Source organism: Macaca fascicularis, chromosome X, assembly GCF_037993035.2.
Source record: "Macaca fascicularis isolate 582-1 chromosome X, T2T-MFA8v1.1".
Classification (NCBI taxonomy): Eukaryota; Metazoa; Chordata; class Mammalia; order Primates; family Cercopithecidae; genus Macaca; species Macaca fascicularis.
The window spans coordinates 38,510,618-38,536,555 of NC_088395.1; the positions used below are offsets into that span (position 1 = coordinate 38,510,618).

The following is a 25,938-nucleotide window of genomic DNA, read 5'->3' on the forward strand; positions in this document are numbered from 1 at the left end:
TGGCAACAAAAGCTAAAACAGACAAATGGGATCTAATTAAACTAAAGAGCTTCTGCCCATCAAAAGAAACTACCATCAGAGTGAACAGGCAACCTACAGAATGGGAGAAAAGTTTTACAATCTACCCATCTGACAAAGGGCTAATATTCAGAATCTATAAAGAACTTAAACAAATTTACAAGAAAAAAATCAAACAACTCCATCAAAAAGTGGGCAAGGGATATGAACAGACACTTTTCAAAAGAAGACATTTATGCAGCCAACAGACACATGAAAAAATGCTCATCATCACTGGTCATAAGATAAGTGCAAATCAAAATCACAATGAGATACCATCTCACATCAGTTAGAATGGCGATCATTAAAAAGTCAGGAAACAATAGATGCTGGAGAGGATGTGGAGAAATTGGAACGCTTTTATACTGTTGGTGGGAGTGTAAACTAGTTCAACCATTGTGGAAGACAGTGTGGCAATTCCTCAAGGATCTAGAACTAGAAATACCATTTGACCCAGCCATCCCATTACTGGGTATATACCCAAAGGATTATAAATGATGCGACCATAAAGACACATGCATACGTATGCTTATTGCAGCACTATTCACAATAGCAAAGACTTGGAACCAACCCAAATGTCCATCAATGACAGACTGGATTAAAAAAATGTGGCACATATACACCATGGAATACTATGCAGCCATAAAAAAGGATGAGTTCATGTCCTTTGTAGCGACATGGATGAAGCTGGAAACCATCATTCTGAGCAAACTATCACAAGGACAGAAAACCAAACACTACATGTTCTCACTCATAGGTGGGAATTGAACAATGAGAACACTCGGACACAGGACGGGGAACATCACACACTGGGACTTGTTGTGGGGTGGGGGGATGGGGGAGGGATAGCATTAGGAGAAATACCTAATATAAGTGACGAGTTAATAGGTGCAGCAAACCAACATGACACATGTATACATATGTAACAAACCTGCACGTTGTGCACATGTACCCTAGAACTTAAAGTTTAAACAAAAAGTATAATTATCACAAATTATTTGATTTTGTTCATAGAACATACCAAATTTGAAGAAAAATGAAATCAATGAGAAGCTTTGTTTCTAAGGTTTAAAGTTAAAAGGGCAATTACAGTTGTCCAATAACTAAAGATAATTTAATTACTTGTTGAAAATTATTTTGCCTTGATTATCTAAGAATTGGTAATCAAAATGTAAGAGCATATTTTTGAAACTGATAAACTGAGGGGTTTTTTTGTTTGTTTGTTTGTTTCAGATGGAGTTTTGCTTTTGTTGCCCAGGCTGGAGTGCAATGGCATGATCTCGGCTCACCGCAAACTCCGCCTCCCGGGTCCAAGTGATTCTCCTGTCTCAGCCTCCCAAGTAGCTGAGATGACATGCATGTGCCATCACGCCCGGCTAATTTCGTACTTTTAGTAGAGACGGGGTTTCTCTATGTTGGCCAGGCTGGTGTCGAACTCCCATCCTCAGGTGATCCACCCGCTTCAGCCTCCCAAATTGCTGGTATTATAGGCGTGAGCCACTGTGCCCAACCAGGAGGTTATTTAAGATAAGCATTTCTTATTTCAAAAGGAAGGTAGTAGTTCTAAATTTTAATTCTACACCTCAAATGTAATTCATTTTAACACTTTATCTACATCTGACTGATTTTATCAATGGAAAATAAAGCAGGTGACCCAATTCAGGCAAACATGTACTGAGCATCTGTTGAATGAGGCCTTGTGCTAGGTGTGGCAAAGAATATAATGACAAGAATAACTGCTCATTTGTGATTTACTAAAAAAGAGAGCCAATAACTTCAGTAGTGAGATGTCCAGGAAAATTTTATAAGAGTTGCTACTGATAAGCTCAATTCCACATTCTGCTAGGGAAGAGAACTTGCATAAAAGGATAAAATAGTAAAACTTTTTGTTTTCAGTTTTGGCTGAGTTCCCAAAGGTGGAGGAAAACCAGTAAATTCCAAATACATTCACATGCCAGAGTGAGGCACTGAACTTGCAAAAAGGATGGAGCAAAAGCTATGATTTTCAATCCTTAGGATATCATCTATGTTGAAGTTACATCATTGGCTTCAAGATGGCCAGTCAGCTTCACATGCCTCTGAAGCTTGGGAGACTGATGTCTGACACTCTCAGAGACAAATCCGAAAGGAAGTGAATATGGCTGATGCTGACCCTGCCTGATAACACATTGAGAGAGTACTGCGTTGGAAGTGAGATGCACTTTCCCTTTCATGCAACAGTGGGGAATGGTGCTTGAATTTTCCCACTGGCCAATGGAAGGGTGGAATTGGAATTCTGCCCACAAGGATTAAATCCTGTTCTGCTCTTCTATTCCAGAGCCTTTCCACAGTTACTCCCACAGGATGAGCAAAGGGCCTGCATTGTTTCAAGTTTTCCCCTCCATGTAGACAATGGATGGATACTTGATTTCTCCAGTGCTCATGGGCCTAATGATTCGTGACTGTGTTAGCCCCTTTTACCATTTTCAGGGCTTGCAGGAAAAATAATCCTAGGAGATTCATAATTAGAGCAGAATGTGGCCCAAACACCTGGCAATCATGTTCATCCTCATTTTTTACCTAGATCATCCTTGATGCTAGAGCAAGGTTTACTCAATCTGATGGACATGCCTTTTATTTCTCTTGGCATCACCCACCTCTAGATAGTCATAAAGGATAGTGGATGGCTTATTATGTCAAGTATTTCTCTCATAATTAAATAAATTATATAGATAATGCAGTGTCTGTAAGTACTTGAGGAGACTTGGAAACCTTTTACGATCATCAAAATGAATATTTTTCTATTTGTCAACATTCACAACTATGAATCTTTATCTGTTTGTGTGGTTTATACTGGGGTTCTCCACCCCTGTCCCCCAACCACCAGTATTTCTCTACTTGGCCATTCTTATTCAGAGTCTTTCACCTTTATCTCTGACATAGCTTGATTCAAGAGCTTAATTTTTTTAAGGTACCATGATCAAGTCAATTTATATCCTGAAGAAGGGATTACATGACTCTTCATTTTCTGAGGAGTCCAATGAACAGGCCCATAACACGGACTCTCATGACAAGGAACTGAGGATTCTAGCCAACAGCCAGCAAGGAACCAAGGCCTGCAACAATGACTTGAGTTTGAAGGCAGATTTTCCAACCTAAATCAAGCCTTGAGATGATTATAGCCCCAGCTGACAGCTTGAGTGAAATCTCATGACAGACCCTGAGCCAGAACCACCCAGCTATGTTACTCTCAGTTTTCTGACCCTCAGAAACCATGTGAGATAATAAATGTTTGGTGTTTTAAGTCACTAGGTTTTTGAAAAAATTGTTGTGCAGCAATAGATAAACAATATCATACACTGAGTTAATGTGACTCCAATAGCTGAAGGGTAGTTCTCTGAAGAGCTTGAGGGGATATCGTGTAGGAGAGTTGCACAAAGACGCTGGGGAATGGGCAGAACCAGTAGAAGAGACCTGAGTGACATAAGCAGAGCATCCATCATATTTGCTATTCCCCCCCAAGCAAACATTTCATGAAACAGCACTTATTATATGTGATATACTCTAATGTTTTTTATTCTTGTTTTATTAAATGCTGAAAGAGAGCCCTCAAATTGATTTCATAATACCTAACAGATGTGACATCCAGTTGAAAACAGTGAACTTAATCATCTTTAAGGCCCCTTATAGATCTAAACTGCTGTAATTAGGAGGTGACACAGTTGTTATAATGATAACTAACATTTAATAAGCATTCGCTATCCAGAATTGTTCTAAGCACACTTCACATAGACTGTCTTACCTGAAGACAATAAGGTAGGTACTATTACCATCCTCATTTTACAGATGTGAAAACTTGTAAATGCCAGAGGCCAGGAGGGAATCCAGGCATTCTGGCTCCAAAACCTACTGTCAAGAGTGCAGACTTCTATATTATACCGTTTGGGTTCAAATTCTGATTCCAATGGTTGATCAATAAATGTTTTCAGTTATGATGATGATATACCCAATTATTAGAAATTCACTGATGGGGATAATTCTCCCTATTGTCAAGAACACAGGTTCCTGTATCAGACTGTTTGGGTTTAAATCCTGATGCCAATGGCTAATCAATGTCTTTTCAGTTATGATGATGACACACTCAATTATTAGAAATTCACTAATGGGGATAATTCTCACAAAAGGAAGTTTAGGGCTGAATTCAGCAGTTCAACGCATTGATAATAAGATCAATGTTCTGCTCTGCTTCAGCCACACTGACCCAGTCTTCACTTTAAATGCAGCCACTCATGCATTTCAGTAAGAAGGGGCCCTGGCCTAGGTTACATAATGTCTGCATGGTTTAACAGCTAAAGTACACTTCACTGTAACCAAACAGGATAGAAGGAATTTCAACATATTCATTTTTATGTATTGGGTTCATTAAAGTGCACTCAAAGATAATTCTCTAACAAACAAACCTAAGTAAAAATACACTAGTCACCATCATGTAGAAAGTATTCCTACTAAATTCAGTGAGCATTAATTACCTTTGGATTTCAAAAATAGGATCAACAAACTTGGTATAATTGACTAAAAGTGGTAAAAACTATTTGCAGAACCTGGACACCTGGAACTATCATCTTTTTGGTTAAATTCCTCTGAGACAAGTCTCTATCAATTATATCTTTCCTTTCACAGGAATAAAGTATTTATCACAGGTATTAGAGTCAGTGTAAAAGCACAACATCCTTTTAATAAGATTCTCAGTAATCAAAAATTCATATACCTCCAGAATGAATTATCTAGAGCTGGACACATATAGGGAAAATGTGTCAGGAGGATGTTTCAGCAGCTGCTGCATTGTAAGGTGACATGGAAACTTTAGAAAGAGGGCAGAAAGAAAAAAAGGTTTAAGTCCCACTTTAGATGCTATTGGATGATTATGGATTATAAGGAACAAGACTGGTTGCAACCTTGCTTGGAATACCGCTAACAGGGGTAAGACAGTTTTCTCACATTACCTATTTTCTGGAAAAGAAAATATCATTTCTAATATGTTGCTAAAAAGGGATTTACAGAGGATGTCATGTTTCTCAAACCAAATATCAATCTCAATGACCTAAAATTTAACAATTCAAAATAAAACTTTTTCTAATTATAAAAGAAGTCATGCTTTTACAGAACATTTAATAAATGTAGAAAATGTAAAGAAAAAGCACAAAGTGATGAGATATTGCCCCACAAAATAGTAATTATTTATATGTATATATAGATACACATCTCCAAATTGTGCGTGTGTGTGTGTGTATCTCCAACTTGGCATCACACTATAAGTTCATTTTGTAATTTTACTTTTTACGTTTTAAATTTTTATTAACCATCCCCACTCCCTTCTCACAACTACATGTCCCAGCCTCTGGTAACCATCATTCTACTCTCTATCTTTGTGAGTTCAATTGTTTTAACTTTAACTCCCACAAATAAATGCAAAGTTTTTCTTTTTGTGTCTGGCTTATTTCACTTAACATAATGACCTCCAGTTCCATCCATGTTGTGGCAAATGACAGTATCTTATTCTTTTTTATGGCTGAATAGTACTTCATTGTGTATATGTGCCACATTTTCTTTATTCATTTGTCTGTTGATGGACACTTAGGTTGTTTCCAAATCTTGGCTATTGTGAACAGTGCTGCAATAAACATGGGAGTGCAGATATCTCTTCAGTATACTGATTTCCTTTCTTTTGGGTATATACCCAGCAGTGCAATTGCTAGATCATATAGTAGCTCTATTTTTAGTTTCTTGAGGAACCTCCAAACTGTTCTCCACAGTAGCTGTATTAATTTACATTCCCACCAACAGTGTACAAGAGTTCCCTTTTGTCCATATTCTTGCCAGCATTTGTTATTGCCTTCTTTTGGACAAAAGCCATTCTAACTTGGGTGAAATGATACCTCATTGTGGTTTTGATTTGCATTTCTCTGATGATCAATGCTGTTGACTACTTTTTCATATACCTGTTTGCCATTTGTATATCTTCTTTTGAGAAATATCTATTCATGTCTTTCACCCATTTTTGATCAGATCATTATATTTTTTTCCTATAGTTGTTAGAGTTCCTTATATATTCTGGCTATTAATTCCTTGTCAGATGGGTAGTTTAGAAATATTTTCTCTCATTCTGTGGATTGTCTCTTCACTTTGTTGATTTTATCCTTTCTTGTGCAGAAACTTTTAAACTTGATGTGATCCTATTTCTCCATTTTTGCTTTGGTGGCCTGTGCTTGTGAGGTATTACTCAAGAAATCTTTGCCCAATCCAGTGTCTTAGAAAGTTTCCCCAATGTCTTCTTTTAGTAGTTTCACAGTTCGAGGTCTTAGATGTGACTCTTTAATTCATTTTGATTTTTGTATATGGTGTGAGATAGGGGTCTAGTTTCATTCTTCTGCATATGGACATCCAGTTTTCCCAGCACCAATTACTGAAGAGACTGTCCTTTCCCCAATGTATGTTTTAGGGAACTTTGTTGAAAATTAGTTCACTGTAGTTGTATGGATTTGCCTCTGGGTTCTCTATTTGGTTGCATTGGTCTATGTGTCTGTTTTTATGCCAGTACCATGCTGTTTTGTTTACTATAGTTCTATAGAATAATTTGAAGTCAGGTAATGTGATTCCTCCAGTTTTATTCTTTTTGCTCAAGATAGCTTTGTCTATTCTGAGTCTTTTGTGATTCTATATAAATTTTAGGATTGTTTTTCTATCTCTGTGAAGAATGTCATTGGTGCTTTCACTGTAATTTTATTTTATTTTTTTACTTTAAAAATACTGTGGGAATTTCCTTGTGTCAAAATATTCTGCTTCAATATTAATTTCATAGCTGTATAGAATTCCATTCTATGCATGTAGTACTTGTAAGTTAGGTATCTACTCAGTCAAGCAGAAACTACTCTATATATTTAATGCAGAAAAGGACTCAATGTTTTCCGTTTAGTTTCTCAATTCATACAAAACCACATCCAGGCCATCACCAATCATTCTATATGACAAATGCTCTTTTTAACAACCCCACAATATCGCCCCTTACAACAAAATCTTCCTTCAGCTTAATCTCTCCCACTCTAGGTTCCCACGCCGCCCCTAATCCCACTTGAAGCAGCCCTGAGAAACATTGCCCATTATCTCTCCATACCACCCTACCAAAATTTTCGCTGCCTCAACACTTCAACACTATTTTGTTATTTTTCTTATTCATATAAGAAGACAGGAATGTCAGGCATCTGAGCCCAAGCTAAGTGATCATATCCCCTGTGACCTGCACGTATACATCCAGATGGCATGAAATAACTGAAGAATCACAAAAGAAGTGAAAATGGTCTGTTCCTGCCTTAACTGGTGACATTACCTTGTGAAATTCTCCTGGCTCAGAAGCTCCCCCACTGAGCACCTTGTGACCCCCGCCCCTGCCTGCAAGAGAAAAACCCCCTTTGACTGTAATTTTCCACTACCCACCCAAATCCTGTAAAACAGCCCCACCCCTATCTCCCTTCACTGACTCTCTTTTCGGACTCAGCCCACCTGCACCCAGGTGAAATAAACAGCCTTGTTGCTCACAAAAAAAAAAAAAAAAAAAAAGTAATTTGCTATAAGGTACAAAAAGTACTGAAAAAACACAAAGGACAAAGGTGTGTATCAGTTAGCTATTGCTGTGTGACAAACCACCTTAAACTTACTGGTTTTATTTTTAAAACAATTCTGTGGTCAGCAATTTAGGCTGGGCTCATCTGGGTAGTTCTCTAGTCTCAGTTGAACTCCTTCCTGCTGGTTTTGGGTTGACTTTGCAGATTGTGGCTGGGCTCCCTTACATATCTGAGTTATCAGTGGAAACAAGAGGGCTGGTTAGACTCTGATGCACATGGTTTCTCATTCTCTAGCAGGTTAATCTGGGATTATTCCCATGGCAATCATAGGGTTCCAAAAGAGTGAGGAGAAGATGGTGAGTCCCCTTGAGGCCTAAGCTTAGCACTATCACAACGTCATTTTCACTGTCTTCTATTGTTCAAAATAAGGAATAAGGTGAGCCCAGATTCAGAGAGAGAATAAATAAATTTTACTTTTTATGGGAAGAGCTGCAAAGTCACATTGAAAAAGGTCGTGGAAACCGAGAGAAAGAATTTTGGCTAGTTTTATAATTCATTACAGTGTGTGTTACCCAGAGACCAGAAAGCTCTACTACTTCTGGGCTGGGACCCATAACCTGTCACTTAATGCTGATCTGTGAGTGATGCTAACACTGCTGCTTTTGGGGGTGCTGCTCCCACTGAGTAGGAATACAGGATGCTATAGCTTTACTAATGCTGTTAAAACGGTCACAGATGTTTTGGAAAGAAATGGCTGCCTATAGTCACTGTTGCTGCTGCTACTACTGCTGGAGGGACTTCTGGAGACAAAAAAAGAGGCTTCTTTTTCCTCTCACCTCATAGTCTCTCCACCAGTGCTTCCCACTGGCAAACCTAACAGGAGGCTAATTGGAAAAGGAATCTGAAAAATGTAGTTTGTGGGTTTCTAGCTCCCTGTGATACAGAGAGAACAATGAAAGTATAACTGGGAGCCAAGTGAAAAATTACTGCACAATATAATGTTTTAAACTGATCTCCTATTGCTGGATATTTAGATTGTTTTGAGACACAACATAAGTGTGGAAAGCAAAGCCATCAGTGGGATAGTTTCTGAATCCAGTGGACAATGATATTTAATTTCTAGGAGAGGTATTTAAGAAGGGATATGTTCTCCTTCAGCTAAGCAAGAAAAAGGTAATCCATAAAACAGAGCAGCTCTAAGTAACTCTGTTCTAGACATCCAAGAGCAGATTTGTGTTCATTATAAAAGGAAGAACACTGGAGTTCTGTGCATGTGGAGCAACAATTATATAGTTGGCCTCAAAAATTGTTTTCTTCGCATTATATTCCCATTTGGTTGAGATCTGTAGCTTATTCTTAAGTTATAATTTTTGTACCTTGAAATACACAAAAATTTTACTTGCATTGCCCTATATACCAGTAGTCACAGAATAACTATAAGGTCCTGATAATAATTTTTCAAAATGTGTTTTTAGGGTTTAGCCTCTATACACAACATTTAAAAAATGTTTTAATTTTTGTTATAAAAAATTAGTATTCTTGCAGATATATTTTATACATGTATTTATCTTTTTAGGGCAATTCATAGAGGAGGAATTACTGGGTCAAGGAACAAAAACAAAATTAAAGAACTCTAACCCCTCTCAAATTTGTCCCATGTTCAGGAAGTACCCAATGTGAAGGGAGGTGGCACTTATATTTACAAACCCAGTCTTCCTGAGTGCTAGCACTTGAGTGCTACCATTGTATGTCTCATGAATGTAGTCCTGTTACTAAGTGGCATTGGCTTTTTAATTTGTTCTGTTTTGGGGAAGTTGTCTTGAGTCTCTTATGTTTCTACCTCATGTTCTGATCCATTCAACTGTCATTCTGTTGAAATGAGAACAGTACCTTTTGTCCCTGATATTTTTTGTTCAGCAAGCTATATTGGCTACAAAACTTTGTGCTCCCAATATCTTTATGAAATGTTTTTCTAATCTAGCTTTGTTAAAATCATCTCATTAACCCCCAAGGCTCAGGGTAAATCTCTATGGAGGAAAGGTAAGGGCTCGCATCATTCATTTTACGCCAATATTGGGCTATCCTTAGAATAGTTCTAACCCTCTGACACTAACCATGGCTCCTTGAACCAAGTTTTCAAAGCTCAGTTCTTTCCCTTCTTCAGTCAAGTGACTTGCAAACATACCCTTGACAGGTCTAGTCTCTGTCCAGTAGATGTTTCTGAATCCCAGGGTAAAATGTCATTTGGGCTGCTCAGGTAGGGATCCTAGAAATACTCAGATATATTCATAAATATAGAAACAGATGAACAGGGGTATGCTCAAATTTCATATCAGCAAGTTTTCAAGATAGTTCAGGGTTTTCCCCCCTTAGATCCTAAAACTTTAATATTTTAATCTTTGGGGTAGAAGGCTTCCTTTATATTCTTTTCTGATTATAAATGTAACATATGATGATTTAGAAATATTCAGAAATAGAAGAAATATAAAATACAGAAAATAAAATCACCTATAACCTCCTTCCCAGAGGCACTGCTGTGAAAATTTTATACACATTTTCATCTAAACTCTTTTCTATATAGTTTCTATAGTTAAGGTCATATTGCATATACCTTTTTTTGTTGTTTGCCCTTTTCTTAATGACAAAACTTTTCCTTTGTGACTAAAAATGCTCTTCATATACATACTTTCTAATAACTGTATATTAGTCCACTGTTTGGATGTACCATATATTATCAGGGTTGTGTGTTTTAAAAACTGTCTTACAAGTTTACTCAGAATAAAGTCAGTCATATTTTCTTTCATCACCCAGATCCATTCAGTTCTGAGAGCTGTCTATTCTATTTCCAAATGGTTTATCTGTCCCAGAGGTTTTAATCCAAGCTGGAACATCTGGGAAGCTTTTAAAATATACTGATTATTGGGGTCCCGCCACAGACTGATTCAAAAAGAATTCCTGAAGGATAGAGCTCAGGCATTCACATACCTAAAATCTCCCCAGTGGATTTTCATACAGCCAGAGTTGAGACAAAGTGGTCAGGCCAGTCGCTCCTCTCCAGAGCCACTGCTACATCCCTAGGTGGAGCCCTCCCTCAACTCCCAATTAGGCGAGTGCAATTACCTCCTAACTCTTTTCCTGTTCCTCGTCTCTTTCTCTGGCAACCTCTCATGCTTCATACTCCTTCCCAAGTTACTTTCCTAAAACACAGTTCAGATCACATAGCTCCCCCATTGAGAGACTTCCCACTGCTCCCTACTGCCTATACTGGTGAGTCCTAGCATGGCCTGAGCAAGGCCTTCTACCACCACAGCCCAACCTATATTTCTATATTTTTTCCTCCTCTAGGTCCTTGTATTAGTTAGTTTTATTTTGCTGATAACAGAATACCTGACGCTAAGTAATTTATAAAGAAAAGGAATTTATTTCTTACAGTATGGAGGCCGAGAAGTCTAAGGTTGCAGGGCTGTATCTAATAAGGGCCTTCTTGCTGTTGGGGACTCTGCAGAGTCCTGAGGCAGTGCAGGACATCCATGGGGGAGGGGGCTGAGCATGCTAATGTGCTAGCTTAGATCTCTCTTCCTGTCCTTATAAAGCCACCAGCTCCCCTCTCATTATAACTCATTAATCCATTAACCCATTAATTCATTAATCTATAAATGGATTAATCCATTCATGACTGCAGAACCCTCATGACCCAGTCACCTCTTAGAGGCCACATTTCTCCATTCTGCTACATCGGGGAATACATTTCAGCATGATTTTTGGTGGGGGCATTCAAACCATAGCAGTGTTCTAGCATGCCTTGCCATTTTCCTTAGCGAGCTTTCTGCTTTTGTTCAAACTGCCTTTTTTCACACTGTTCCTAACCTGCAATGATCTCCTTCTCCAATCCTCAAAGAACACCATCATCTTATTCATACTTCAAGGTCCATTTCTAATATCATATCCCTATTCAACCAGTCAACAATCATCTATTGAGGGACTACTGTGTGCCATTCATTAGTTCACAAGTTTTTGAGTTCTACTGTATCTAGGTGCTGAGGAGACAATAGTGAACAAAACAGAAAAAAATACCTTTCCCTGTAGAACTTACATTTTAGTAGGAGACACAGGAAAAAAAAAACAAAAACAAAAAACACCCAAGCACATTTTCATAAATAAGAAAATGTTAGATAAGTGCTATGCAGAGAATAAGAACGTATAGTGACCGGGTGGCTATTTTTGTTTGAAATGGCCTCTCTGAGGTGACATTTATACTGAGGTCTGAATGACAGGAAGGAAGGGACCAATCATTCAAAGTTTAGGGGGCAAAGCATTCCAAAGACAGGATCAGCCAATGTGAAGGCTCTGAGGTGGAATGAAGCCTACTTGTTTGAAGAATAGAAAGAAGGCCAGAGCAGCTGAAGCACAGGTCCAAAGGGGGAGTAGTGGCAGAGAGAGTCAGAGCCAGCTTATATACACTTTTGTTGTTGTTTTGTTTGTTTTGAGACAGAGTGTCACTCTGTTGCCCAAGCTGGAGTGCAATGGTGTGATCTTGGCTCACTACAACCTCTGCCTCCTGGGTTCAAGCAATTCTCCTGCCTCAGCCTCCCAAGTAGCTAGGATTATAGGCACGTGCCCCTACGTCCAGCTAATTTTTGTATTTTTAGTAGAGACAGGGTTTTGCCATGTTGGCCAGGCTCATCTCGAACTCCTGAGCTCAAGAAATCCACCCACCTCGGCCTCCCAAAATGCTGGGATTACAGGTGTGAGCCACCACACCTGGCCTCATATATGCTTTCTAAGTCAGGGCAAAGAGTGAAAATTTGATTCCAAGTGCAATGATGAGAAGCCACTAGATAATTTTAAGCCAAAGAGTGATATGAAATGGTTTGTGTTTGAACAAGGTCACTCTGGTTGTTGTGTGAACAACAGATAGAGGGGGTGACAGTAGGAGCAGGGTCCAGGTAGATGCTTTGGTAGCAGTCCAGTTTTCCTTGAACTACTTGCTGAATTTGAAGCCAATAAAAAGCAAACACTTCTCTTACTCTTAGGCAAAAGATTAAAATTGTTAATGTCACCTAAAAAGACCTGGATGGACTGGCCTCTCTCCAGCCTTCTCTATATCTTCTTTGCCTCCTGCTATTGAGCCTTGCTGACCTTCCTTCAGTTCTCCAGCCCACATCATTCCTTCAGGCCAGAGGATACTTGGACTTGCCGTGGTTACATATTATTTCTGTGTGTTATAAAATACACATAACATACAATTTACCACTTTACCTATTTTAAGGTATACAATTCAACATTAAGTACATTCACACTGTTGCACAACCATCACCACTATCTAGCTCCAGGACTTATTCGTCACCACAAGAATAAACCCCATATCCATTAAGCAGTGATTCTCCATTAGGGTTAGCCCTTGGCAACCACTAATCTGCCTAGGGATTTGCCTATTATGGACAGCTCATATAAATAGAATTATACATATGCATCCTTTTGCATCTGGCTTTCACTCAGCATAATGTTTTCAAGGTTCATCCAAGTTGTATCATACATCAGTACTTCATCCCTTTTTATGGCTGAATAATATTCCATAGTATAGATATGCCACAAAATAGATTTCATTAATCTATTTGTCACTGGACATTTATTTAGGTTGTTTTCATATTTTGGCTATTGTAAATGATGCTACTGTGAGTTGTTTGGTGATATGGCAGCTGTGGTTATATACTGATGCATTATAGATCAGTGAATCTTAGACATTTGATAGTTTCCTATGGCTGCTGTAACAAAGTACCACAAGCTGAGTGGCTTTAAAAAAAAAAACACAGAAATGAATTATCTCACAGCTCTAGAGGCTAGGAGTCTGACATCAAAGTGTCAGCAGGGCCATCTTCTCTCTGAGACTCTGGGTAGAATCCTTCCTTGTCTCCTCTTAGCTTCTGGAGGTGACCATCAATCCTTGGCAGTCTTTGGCTTGCAACTGCATCACTCTGATCTCTACTTCTGTTGTTACAATGGCCTTCTCCCTGTGTGTCTTTGTGTTTTCATATGGCCCACTCCCTGTGTCTCTTCTTTTAAGGATATGAGCCCTTAAAAGTGCTTGGATTAAGGGCCCCACTACTCCAGTATGACCTTGTCCTAATTATATTTGCACCAACCCTATTTCCAAATAAGATCACATTCTGAGGTACTGGGGTTAGGACTTCAGTCGCACGAAGCCTGGACTTCAATATATCTTTTGGGAGGACACAATTCAATCCATAATAGATGACAGACATTACTGTGCATCTGACTTCCCTAGGGATCTTGTTAACATGGGCTTGGAGTGGGGCTTGAGGTTCTGCATGTTCAAACAGCTCTTCCAGTGGATGTCAATGCTGCCAGCTCAGGGTTAGTGTGACCAATATGTTCTGGTCTGCCCAAGACTTTCCTGGTTTTAGCCATGAAAATCCTGAACGCAGGGAAATCCCTCAGTCCTGGGCAAACTGGGATGGCTTGTCACCCTATATATATGTCATGGGCCACAGTTGGAGAGCAAGGATCTAGCTACAAGCTATGTTAATTTATCTACTAATTACATTACTGAATATTCATACTTATCTTTACATTTAAATGGTTTATTTTTGCTAGAACAGTCCAAGTTTCCAAGAATCTGGACCTAGAGATATTCCAAAAATGCTCCAAACTGTGAGACTGTGAGTTAGTTTAAACTGATGGGTGTCTTCTGTGAACGTCATATATTAACTCACCAAATTATCTATGATGCTTAGCAGTGTCACTGTTTGGCTGAACATTGAGATTTCTGACCCCTTTACAGAATAATTATACATGGCCAAGATCTTTTGATGCTAAGGATACCCACTGGGTTTGAAGTCTTCAGTATCCTTTCCCTGCTGCTGCTGCATTTGGTATCAACCTGGAGACTGTAAGAATGAAAGAGAAAGCTCCTCTCTGAAGTTGGGTTTAAGTTCATTGCAGTACGGGGCAATGCCCCTCAACTCTTGCTTAATATTCAGACCACCTGAAGAGCTTCTAAAAAGCAGAGCTTTCACCCCACACCAAATGACTCCGAATAGCTGGTATTAGGCACAGGCATTCATAATTGTTTTAAAACACCAGGTGATGCAAATGAGCACCCAGCATCGAGAATCAGTGTGCCAAGACCCCTTTACAACAGACACCTTGCTCAACCTGTCCCTTCTTTCACCTGCACCTATTCCACTCTTCTATGCCCACGTACCTTTTTGTTATGGTTGACAATTTCCTTAAACAGGTTCTCCTCTTCCTCATATTTGTGTACTGTTTATACAGTTACCTTATTGACCTGAGACCACATATAACTCGATAGAGGTAATAATTACTCCTGTAACAACTGACCTTGGCAGGCTTTTCCCAAGCCTTATCGACTCTGTTTTTCACTCTTTCACAAATATGTATCCTTAACATAATCATCCACGATTGAGTTAATCTGTGATGGTGTTGCTGTTTTGGCTAGTCTCTCAGCAATCAAGCTAAATCTCCCACTGAATCTGTGTGTTACTCTACAAACCATATCTGGGTGGAATGTACATTTTTATTGTGATATAATTAATATATCATAAAAGCCATCCTCTTAAAGTGTACAACTCAGTGGTTTTTAGCAATTCACAATATTGTGCAACCATCATCACTATGTAATTCTAGAACATTCTCATTACTCTAAAAAGAAGCCCCTTACCCATTAAGAGTCACTCCTCATTCCTGCCTCCCACTCGCTGCAACCACTAATCTCTTTTCTGTCTCTACGGATTTGTCTATTTTGGATATTTCCTATACATGAATCATTCAGTATGTGGTCTTTTGTGTCTGGCTTCTTTCGCTTATTTTCAAGGTTCATCCACGTTGCAGCATTTATCAGTAGTACTTCATTCTTATGTGGCCGAATAATTTTCCATTGTATGGATGTACTGAATTTTGGTCATCCACTCATCAGCTGATGGATATTTGAGTTGCTTCCAATTTTTGGCTATTGTGAATAATGCCGCTATAAACGTTTATGTATATGGTTTTGCGTGGGCATATATTTTCATTTCTCTTGGGTAAATACGCAGGAATGGAGTTGCTGGATCATACGCAAACTCTGTTCAACATTTTGAGGAACTCCAAATTGGTTGTGAATATTTTTTTAACCTCAATGCGGCTTTCCCTTCCAGGAGGGAGGTGGTCTGTACTTGTTAGCGTGCCGCAAATGATTCTCAGGCATATTAAACATTTTTCTGTTATCTGTTAAACATTGTATGTGCAGCAAGGATGACGCCTCATACAGACCTTTGTCATTTCGTTTTATCATTTCACAATGTAAGAAAAATCTAAAAAATGGAGGAGCCTGCAGATACCTGTGGTGGCGAGGATTTGGGGTCTGTCTGAGCTCCTGGGTTCCTGTCCATCCCTCCAGCTGTATCTCCGGCCACCTGTCACAGTCTGTTCCTGGCACAGACAAGTCCTGCTGGTTGCCAAGGACATGACTACTGGGCCACTTCCATGTGAGAAGGCCCTGGCGGGTGTCAAAATGCAGAAACGTGACTGATGGGCAGGGGGGCACCCATAAACTTCCCATAGCCAGGTGCAGGCATCCCTGCAAATGTAACGCCCAACTGTGTACAAAGCAGAAATCTAAATGCCAGGGCGGACTGGGAGAGGTTCCCGTGACCTCTGACCCGGCCTCTAAATTCTCCCATTCCCTCCCCGCTGTCCTGCCGCGCCCGGTCTCCCCTCGCCTGGCCTCGTCTCTCTCCTCCGCTGGGGGTCTGAGCCTGCGCGGTATTGCGGACGCGGGCGGTGTTTCCCGCATGCGCAGTCACTGCCCGGCCCTGCTCGGCTTTTTCAGTAGGAGCACCGCGCGGTGCGCGCTCACGCACGCGCACGGCCTCGCCGGCGCGCTCACGAGGCCTCTCGCCGCACGCGCCCCCGGCCCGCCCCGCCCCGGCCCGCCTCTTCCCCCCTCCCGCGCGCCCGCCCGCCGCCTGCCGCCGCCGCCGCCGCCGGAGCTCTGTAGTATGGCATCGAGGAGAATGGAGACCAAACCTGTGATAACCTGTCTCAAAACCCTCCTCATCATCTACTCCTTCGTCTTCTGGGTAAGTGCCCACGCCGGGCCCGTGGCCGAGTCGCTGTCCATCTGTCCGTATGATGATGCTCTGAGAAACAAGTGGGGAGGAAAACCCAAACCAAAAATCAAATCTCGGACCCCTCTTTAAGGAGACAGGCGCGGGGTGCTGGGTCGGGGATGCAGGATGGTAGGGTGCGGGTCGGGGCTGCTGGAACCCTAGACCTCGCTCCGCGCGGGCTGCAAGGGGCTGCGTAGTGTCGGTGACTGCAGGTTGTCGACCTTCCAAAAAAAGAATGTTAATGCATTAGTTTCTTTTTTAATCTCCCGGGATAGGGTCAGCTCCTGGGGAAAGTTGCGGGTTTATTCGTCTGTTTTCCTCGCTGTACAGCCTTCACTCCCTTCCCCTACCAGCCGGTTCGCGGCGCCTCTTGGAGCTAACCTGTGACCGGCTAGGAGAGGACACGGGAGCGTGGGGTTTAATCTCAGATTCGCAGTTATTCCCGACCCCACGGGGCTGCGAGAGGGAGGCACCAGAAGCACTGTGCCTGCCTGGCTGGGCAAGGGCGACCGAAGTCTCCCAAGCGCACGATGGGGAGCAGGCGTTGTCACCGCGTGGAGGCGCACGAAAGGGAGAGGGTCTTACATAAGCCGGGGGCATCTTTGAGGTTTCTTGGTGACCCAAGAGACGAGTCTTTGGATTCCTTTCCCACCTCCCTGCATCCTTACACTCCCTATCTGGTCGTTCTGTCACTGCATGAACACAATCCGCAGCGCCCTGGCGGAGGGTCCCCTCCAGTTGGTGATAGAGATAGCGCCCCAACTCGACTCTCCATCTATCCAGTGCTGCCGCCGGTCCTTGAAGCTCAATGCAGAAGGGTGACGTCAGCCCCTCAGCCAGGGCCGCGGGGGGCTGCGTGGTGCACTTCGCGGAGGGATGCGCCTTTCTGCGCGGGGGAGGGGGGAGAAGGAGGAGGAGGAGGAGGAGGAGGAGGGGGCTCCAGGCTTGTGCCTTACCTCATCCTGTTTGGCAAATCATGGAATCAGTGCAGGGCTGACACTGCAGTGATTCACTGAGAAAGGTGCGTGGTACTTAAAGACCATTCCCCGTTATTTCTGTTTTCATGCAGATGACCCCGTCTTCCCTAGTTCCTTACTCCCATAACCAAGCTACAGCTACCCTGCAGGGGAATGAATATCGACCCTCTTCCCCTCTTGTCCCCCAAATCTGGGTCATTTTAGCTTCGATGGCAGTCATTTTGAAATCTGAGGCTCTGTAGGGAAAGCCAGTTCAACCTTTGGTTGTTTTCTTCTTGCACCCCCCACCCCCGCCCCTCACCCACCACCACATATTAGCCCTAATTTTGCTTTGAAACTGGAGCACAGTACTGTATGAGGTACCGAGAATCAGCTAGATGGCAAACCGGACTGTTTGCAATGGTCAAGGAAGGAGCAGAAATTTATTGAGGTTCAAAAATATTCCTAATGCCCCCGGACATTTCCTTATCGCTGGCGTTGGTGATTCTTCAAGTCGGGGAAGGTATGGACTCCCCAGACCACGCATACCAGGAGCTCTGCAATGAGTTAGGGTAGATTAACCGGCATATTGCACAAGGCAAACACAGAAACGGACTTTATTTGGACTGACAATGACACAGGTTGAAATGTCTCGGTAATGGAATTGTGAGCTATGCACGGATCATATCATCTTATGCTCTGCCTGTAAAAAGCGATAACACATGCTGATTGCTGAAACTTCCCAGTAGCCATTCCTGGGAACTGGTTTATCTTTATGTGTTTCCTTAAATTTCTTTTGTTTGGCCCTTTATCATTTACTTGACTTCCTATTTGTTACTGGAGTAAATCATATTGGGGGGGGGGGATATTTTTAGCTTCCTTAAAAATAAGGTTTACAGTGCACATGAAGAAATATCGTTCTTTCAGAATCACTGCAAGCTGGTAAAGAAGGGGTATCTTCCAGACTGAGGCTTTTCATATGAACACTTTAACTCTCCTTGCTTACATTCCACCCCCATGAATCTAATTACTTAATGCCCCCAATACATCTTAAACAATCACTGCATTTTATGTCCTCCGGAAGTTCCTTGATGCCTTCATTTTAATTTTTTCGACTTTCAAGATTTTCATAGTCTTAAATATTTACCTGGAACGTTTTCAATAGTTTAAATACCAAAGCCAGTCCTGGCTTTGGTTGTTGTAATCATTTCATACTTACAACCAAAAGAATAAGATCTCTTCGGATGTGTGAGGATATTTTAAACAAGATATTATTTTTAAGTAGCCTTACTGAGACATGATTCACATGCCATAAAAGCCACCTATTTAAAGTATATGATTCAGTGTGTTTTAGTATAAGTAGCACATATTTTAGTATATAAGTGGTATATATTTCTGTATATTTAGTATATTCATAGATATGTGCAACCATCACCCCAGTCATTTTTAGAACATTGCATCATTTCACAAGAAACCCATTTCTTTAGCTGTTATCCCATTTACCCCCCAATTTCAACTTCCCACCCTCATGCCCACCCCCTTCCAGCCCTAAGCAACCACTACTTTCTGTCTCTAGAGATTTCCATATTGCAGACATTTCATATAAATGTAATCATACAATATTTGCCCTTTTGTGACTGTTTTTTTCACTCAGCATAATTACTTCAAGGTTCATCCATGTTGTAGTGTATATCAGTACTTCATTCCTTTTTATGATTGAGTAATATTCCATTGGATGATTATAGCACATTTTGTTTATCTGTTTGTCTGTTGGGGGACATTTGAGTTGATTGGGTCATTTAGCTATCATGAATAATGGTGCTATAAACGTTCATGTACAATTTTTTGTGTGAACATGTCTTCGTTTCTATTGGGTATATACCTGGGGGTTGAATTGCTAGGTCACATGGTAATTCTAAGTTTAATTGTTTGAAGAACTGCCAGCTTGTTTCACAAAGCAACAGCACCATTTTACATTCCCTTTGAACATGAGGATGCCAATTTCTCCACGTCCTTGCCAACATTTGTTATTGCCTGACTTTTTTATTATAGCCTTAGTAGGTGTGAAGGTGGTATCCCATTGTGATTCTGGTATGAATTTCCCTGATGAGTAATGATGCTGAGTGTCTTTTTTATGTGCTTGTTGGTCATTTGTATATCTTTCTTGAAGAAAAGTTTATTCATATCCTTTGACCATCTTAAGATGTAGGGCTTTTTGTATTAAGTAGTAAGAGCCCTTTTTATATTCTGGGTACAAGTCCCTTATCAGATATATGATTTACAAGTATTTTCTCCTATTTTGTGGGTGATCTTTAGATGGTGTCCTTTGAAGTACAAAAGTTTATTTTTATGAAGTCCAGCTTACCTATTTTTTTTCTTTTTTTGTTTATGCTTTCGGTGTCATATTTGAGAATCCTTTGCCAAAACCAAGGTCACAAATATTTACCTGTTAAATGTTTATAAGAATTATTTCTCAGTTCAGTAAATGCAGTTGATAAATCTTTCTTCAGCACTCAGATCTATGTCTGGCACATAGTAGGTACTCAAATATTTGTCAAAACTTCTGAGATTATGCTAGGTAATTTACAAAAAGATGACCTTGGTGTTCTTTTTTGTTTGTTTGTTTGTTTGTTTGAGACAGAGTCTTGCTCTGTCACCAGACTGGAGTGCAGTGGCGCCATCTCAGCTCACTGCAATCTCCGCCTCCCAGTTTCAAGCAATTCTGCTGCCTCAGCCTGCCGAGTAGCTGGGACTACAGGCCTGCACCACCACGCCCAGCTAATTTTTGTATTTTTAGTAGAGGCGGGGTTTCACCATGTGGGCCAGGATGGTCTCGATCTCTTGACCTCGTGATCCACCCACCCCAATTACAGGCATGAGCCACCGTACCCGGCTGACGTTGGTGTTCTTTAAAGTGGAAGGTGGAGGAAAGATTAGACAGAATTATTTCCTTTGTATTCATGAGTTGTTTTAATAGGAATTTTCCCCTTTCTTTACCTTAATTTAGATTTAGAACTAGAAGGCATTTGAACTTAAAATGGTGGTAGAGCAGTAGCATCATAAAGGTTGATGTACTTAGCATATGTTAAACCAGAAGTCTACACTTTTGAAAGAGAGATTACTGTTTTATCTGGCTTTCTCTTCTGTCTATAATCACACTCTCTCTCTGAGGTGTTTCTCTAAAGTGGTGGTTCTCAAAAGGGGGCAGTTTTGCCCCCCTCCCATATTTGGCAATGTCTGGAGACATTTTTGGCCATAGCTGGAGGGGAGGATGATACTGGCATTTAGTGGGTAGAGGCCACAGATGCTGCTAAACATCCTACAGTACACGAGATAACCCCTCACAACAAAGAATTGCCTTGCTCAAAATGTCAACAGTGCCACCAGACTCTGCACTACTGGACTTACATAGTAGTAAGTCCTGTGAAGAAAAAATGGAGCGTTATGCAAACCTCTGTATATTTATTCGTGTTTGGAACCACCGTAGCAGAGCATGCGCAGCACAATCACGTGAGAAGAAAAATATTCTCTATGGTGTACTATACAATTATTTGAAGAGAAAAGGTAGGTACCTCTTTATATAATTGTGTTCAAATGGATGGGATGATTTGTCTTTCAGTTAAATAATATCACCTGAATGCTGTGTAAACAGATCCTTCATTTCTCTTGATTTGTATGTTTTATTTTCAGGTTTATAGAAGAGGAGGGAAAAACACACCTAGGAGTAAGTTATCCTGTGCTTTAAAGACTAGCAAACAATGTCGGGCCCATAGTAGGTTTACTCACTAAGTACTTGTTTCCTTAATGAATGAATGAATGAATGAATAAATGAAATTTTATTGACTACTCTTGGGCTCAGTTATTTATTTCAACTCACTTCAATGGGGAAGTTTTTGAAAACAGTGTTATTTCTAGTCTACCTGTAGTGATTTAAATGTGCTCCTCCAATAAATGTGTGAAAAGATGGAATAGTAGATTTTACAAGGACTTGCTTATCCTAATGACAGTTCAATCATTATATTTTTGTAATCAGTTAGTTTGTCATTTTGGTTATTTAAATTTTTAATTAGAATTTGTTAAGCATGAATAAAAAGATATCTATCTTGCCCTATATATATCTATAACAAAATATCCTTTCCTCACAACCGATGTAACTGTTTCAAGATCAAGCAAAGAAATGTAATAAATATTTTGCTTACCAGGTAACTTTTTGTTTTATTTATACATTTTTTATGTATTTTAAATACTCATCTGAGTTCTAAGCTAAGATTTAAATCCACCATGTGTGAAGAGAAATTTCCCTTGCTTAATTCAAGTGTATATTGGGCCTGATTTATTCCTTGATTATCTAAGGAGGTAATTAGCTTATCAATAGTGCTATCAAATTCTTCTGTGGTAAAATATCAGTGGTTTTTTTTTTTTCATTTGAGAAACATCATTAATCTTTTTTGGATAAATAATTTAAAACAATCATCATTCTTTTTTTTTTTTCTGTTCAGAAAGTTTAGGTACTTGGGATATAAATAGAAGAAAACATCTTAAAGAGCAACTCCTAACATTTTATTTTATTTTATTTTTTTGAGACGGAGTCTCGCTCTGCCGCCCAGGCTGGAGTGCAGTGGCCGGATCTCAGCTCACTGCAAGCTCCGCCTCCCGGGTTCACGCCATTCTCCTGCCTCAGCCTCCCGAGTAGCTGGGACTACAGGCGCCGCCACCTCGCCCGGCTAGTTTTTTGTATTTTTTAAAGTAGAGACGGGGTTTCACCGTGTCAGCCAGGATGGTCTCGATCTCCTGACCTCGTGATCCGCCCGTCTCGGCCTCCCAAAGTGCTGGGATTACAGGCTTGAGCCACCGCGCCCGGCCAACATTTTAAAGAGTTTGAATTTGGGCACTGTATTGGTCTGTTCTTAAGCTGCTAATAAAGATATACCTGAGACTGTGTAATTTATGAAGGAAAGGGGTTTAATTGACTCACAGTTCCACATGGCTGGGGAGGCCCCAAAATCATGGCTGAAGGCGAATGAGGATTAAAGTTACATCTTACATGGTGGTAGGCAAGAGAGCTTGTGCGGGGGAACTCCCATTTATAAAACCATCAGGTCTTGTGAGACTTACTCACTGTCACGAGAACAGCATGGGAAAAAGCCACCTTCATGATTCAGTTATCTCCCACTGGCTCCCTCCCACAACAAGTGGGAATTATGGGAACTATAGTTCAAAATGAGATTTGTGTGGGGACACAGCCAAGCCATATCAGGCACACACTTTAGTTTATAGTTATTCTTTTGCACATCAACACAATTCAATCATTCACTGAAAGTCTATTACATGTCAGGTATTGAGTAATCAATAGAATGTGTACCAGCGTTTACTAGCTGCTGCTTTTGGCGTTTTACCTGCATTTTAAAATAATACATGTATTCTATTTCTCAACTTTTCAGTTTTAGATGTTATGTACTGTCTTCCCACTATGGAAGATGAAGATTTAGCTCTCCTGCCCCTTTATCCCATACTCGTATCTTCCCTATATTGTAGTTGACCCTAACATATCATTTTATCGTTGTCATATTTTGGTTAGAGCGGTCATCAGTGATTTCATGAATATGACTAGGTAAACCTAGTCACAGCTGAGCCATGCAGCATGTTATATTATGATTACTTGCATAGCTTTTTGTTTTCTCTGCAGTTAAGAATTGCCTTGTTTGATCCTTTGCTTTTTAGTTGCCATGCTCACTGCTAATTTATCCCTGTACTTGCCCCAAGATCTGTGTTTCTTCACTCAGTCTGTTCAAACACTTCATGTGTCATATCAGTTTCTTGTTCTTGGTGGCATTTCTCCTAAAGCATTCTGGTCTTCAATCTGGACTAGTATTTTCTGGGCCTTTGAAACAGTGGACATCAATATAATCTCCCTTCACCATCATCCTGGTGAATCCTGTCTCCTTTTACATTGGATCCTCAGTTTTTGAGATGTCATGTCTTTCTCTTCCTTGGTGTTTTTTTTTTTTTTTTATTTTGGTAGAGTAAGTTTAATAATTTTCTGGAAAATGATGTATTGGGGGTTAATTTTTTGAGCTCTTACAGGTGTGAAAACCTTATTTTTCTCTTGCACTTAATTTGATCGTTTGGCTTAGTGTAGAATTGTAGTTTGGAAATCATTTCTCCTCAGAATTTTTCTGTCTTTCCCTGCTCCAAGTCTTGCTCTTGTTGTTAGTGTTGAGAAATCAGATGTTATTCTGATTCTTTTTGAATCCTGCTTTTCTTCTCTGAAAGTCGTTATGATCTCTTGCTTGCTCTGAAATTTCACAATAATATGCTCTGGTGTATGCCTATTTTTAGCTATTTCCTGGGCACCCTTTGAATCTGGAAATTTTCTGTATACCTTTCAATCTGGTCCTTGAGTTTGGGGAAATTTTCTTTTGTTTTTTGTTTTCTTTACCTTCTTTTTTTTCTGTCCTATTTGGATGTTGGACCTCCTAAACTGATCTTCTAATTTTCTCCCCTTCTATTTTCTACCTCTTTTTCTTTTTGCTCTATTTCTGGGAGATCACTTCCACTGTATCTTGCTGCTGTTGCATTTTTCATTTGTTTCATATGTTCATTTCTAGAAGCTGCTTTTTGAGGTCTGAATGTTCTTTTTTTCTAGCATCCTGTTTTTGTTTCGTGAGTGTAATATAGTTTTAAAATCTCTCTGAAAATATTAGTGATTTTTTTGAGTTTACTTCTTCCTGCATAGTTTCCTTCAGACTGCTCTGTTTTCTGGCATATTACCGGCTTACCTCAAATTTATGGTCATGTTTTGCTCTCTTTTCTGTACATGTTTAAGAGGGGGCACTACCAAGCTGATTGGAAGCCCTTAGCCTGAAGTAGATGTTTATCAATTGTAATTTGGGTGATTTGACTGGGCAGTTGAGTTTTAGGACCAAGGTCAATATCTTCAGGTCTTTTCTTTTGGTCTCATCAGATATCCTACAGAAGAATCTTCTAATTGCTCTCTGAATAAAGAAGGTGAGAATATAGAAGTCTCTGTGTACAGTATATAAACCTTTGCTTAAGTTCCTGTTTCCGGTGTAGCATCCATGTCCACTGTGCTTATATTCCCCAGTTCAGAGACCATCTCTTTCACCCTCCAAAGAATACATATCTGAACCTATTGTAGAATGAGGAGAGACCAGAGACAGGAAGTTGGCGTCGGGGGTTGGGGGTGGGGAATCTAATTGTTTTTCAAAAAACTCTTACTGGAACCTATTTATTTTAGCTCCCCTTTCCTCCCTACTTCCAGCTGCTAACTCCTGAGTCTTTTGGGGATGTTCAGGTGCGAATATTTTATTTTATGCTTCTCTCACAGCTGCCATAAGATTTGACTTTTTCTCAGCTTTGAAGAGAACATTGTGGTTTGTCTCCTCTCTTTGTTACTGTAGGTTAAAAACATTCTTTTGGTGTCATTTCAGTGGAGTTTTGGGAGATAGCCAAGGTAAATGGATGCATTCAATCCATCATCTTTAACTGGAAGTCCTTTATAGCTTTATCTCTGCATCAGATGGTACTAATTAAATACCCAGTTGATTGTGAGTGATTGAATAGAGCATCTAAAACAGCAATAGTCGGGCTATTCTAATAAATATTGGTATCCAGTTTTCAATTTTTAAAAAGCTTTTGGATTTCAAGGGAAGTGTTCTAAGTTGGAACAGGCTTACTAAGACACATCCTCTATAAGGTCATCTGGTAATCAGCGACTGGACAAATGGAAATGAAGCTCTGAAGGTTGCTGCTGCTTTTTCTGCCCTTCTTATTTCTTCCCACCAGACGAAGTCCCATGTGTCTTCTGACCTAATTCAGACCTTGCTTGATTAATTTAGTGTTTATAGTGTGGTGTGTGTGTTGGGGAGAGGAGCTTGATGTTAAACTGATTATTGCTTTGCTGTTTTTCTTTTACTACAATGATAACCCTTCATGGTTACTATTGGACTTGTACATTATAATCTGGAATTTTTTCTTATTTTATCAACTTAATTTACCATATGCAGTATACAGTTAGGATGTGTGAACTACCTTTTATAACATTTGGGGAACATTAAGTCTTTTTCACTTAGTTGTTGCTTAGAAATTAGCTGAATTTTGGTCTAAATAGAATGAAATACTCTTCTTCATTCTAATCACAACTAGAGTTCTTGATTTGACCTTATTGTGAGTTGC

At 40.1% G+C, this 25,938-nt stretch overlaps 1 protein-coding gene and 1 long non-coding RNA gene across 2 annotated transcripts in view; one reads left to right on the forward strand and one right to left on the reverse strand.

Annotated features, from left to right (window-relative positions):
* LOC135969220 (uncharacterized) overlaps positions 1-16,428 on the reverse strand; it is a 44,598-nt gene extending 28,170 nt beyond the window's left edge. The window contains exon 1 of the long non-coding RNA XR_010584358.2: positions 16,016-16,428. This is a non-coding gene — a long non-coding RNA (uncharacterized lncRNA). The remainder of the gene's footprint in view (positions 1-16,015) is intronic.
* Positions 16,429-16,670: 242 nt separating this feature from the next.
* The window catches only part of TSPAN7 (tetraspanin 7), a 118,674-nt gene continuing 109,406 nt past the window's right edge, over positions 16,671-25,938 (forward strand). Inside the window, exon 1 of the mRNA XM_005593295.4 lies at positions 16,671-16,756. Coding sequence (XP_005593352.1) covers positions 16,676-16,756 — 81 coding nt within the window. The 5' untranslated portion in view covers positions 16,671-16,675. The remainder of the gene's footprint in view (positions 16,757-25,938) is intronic.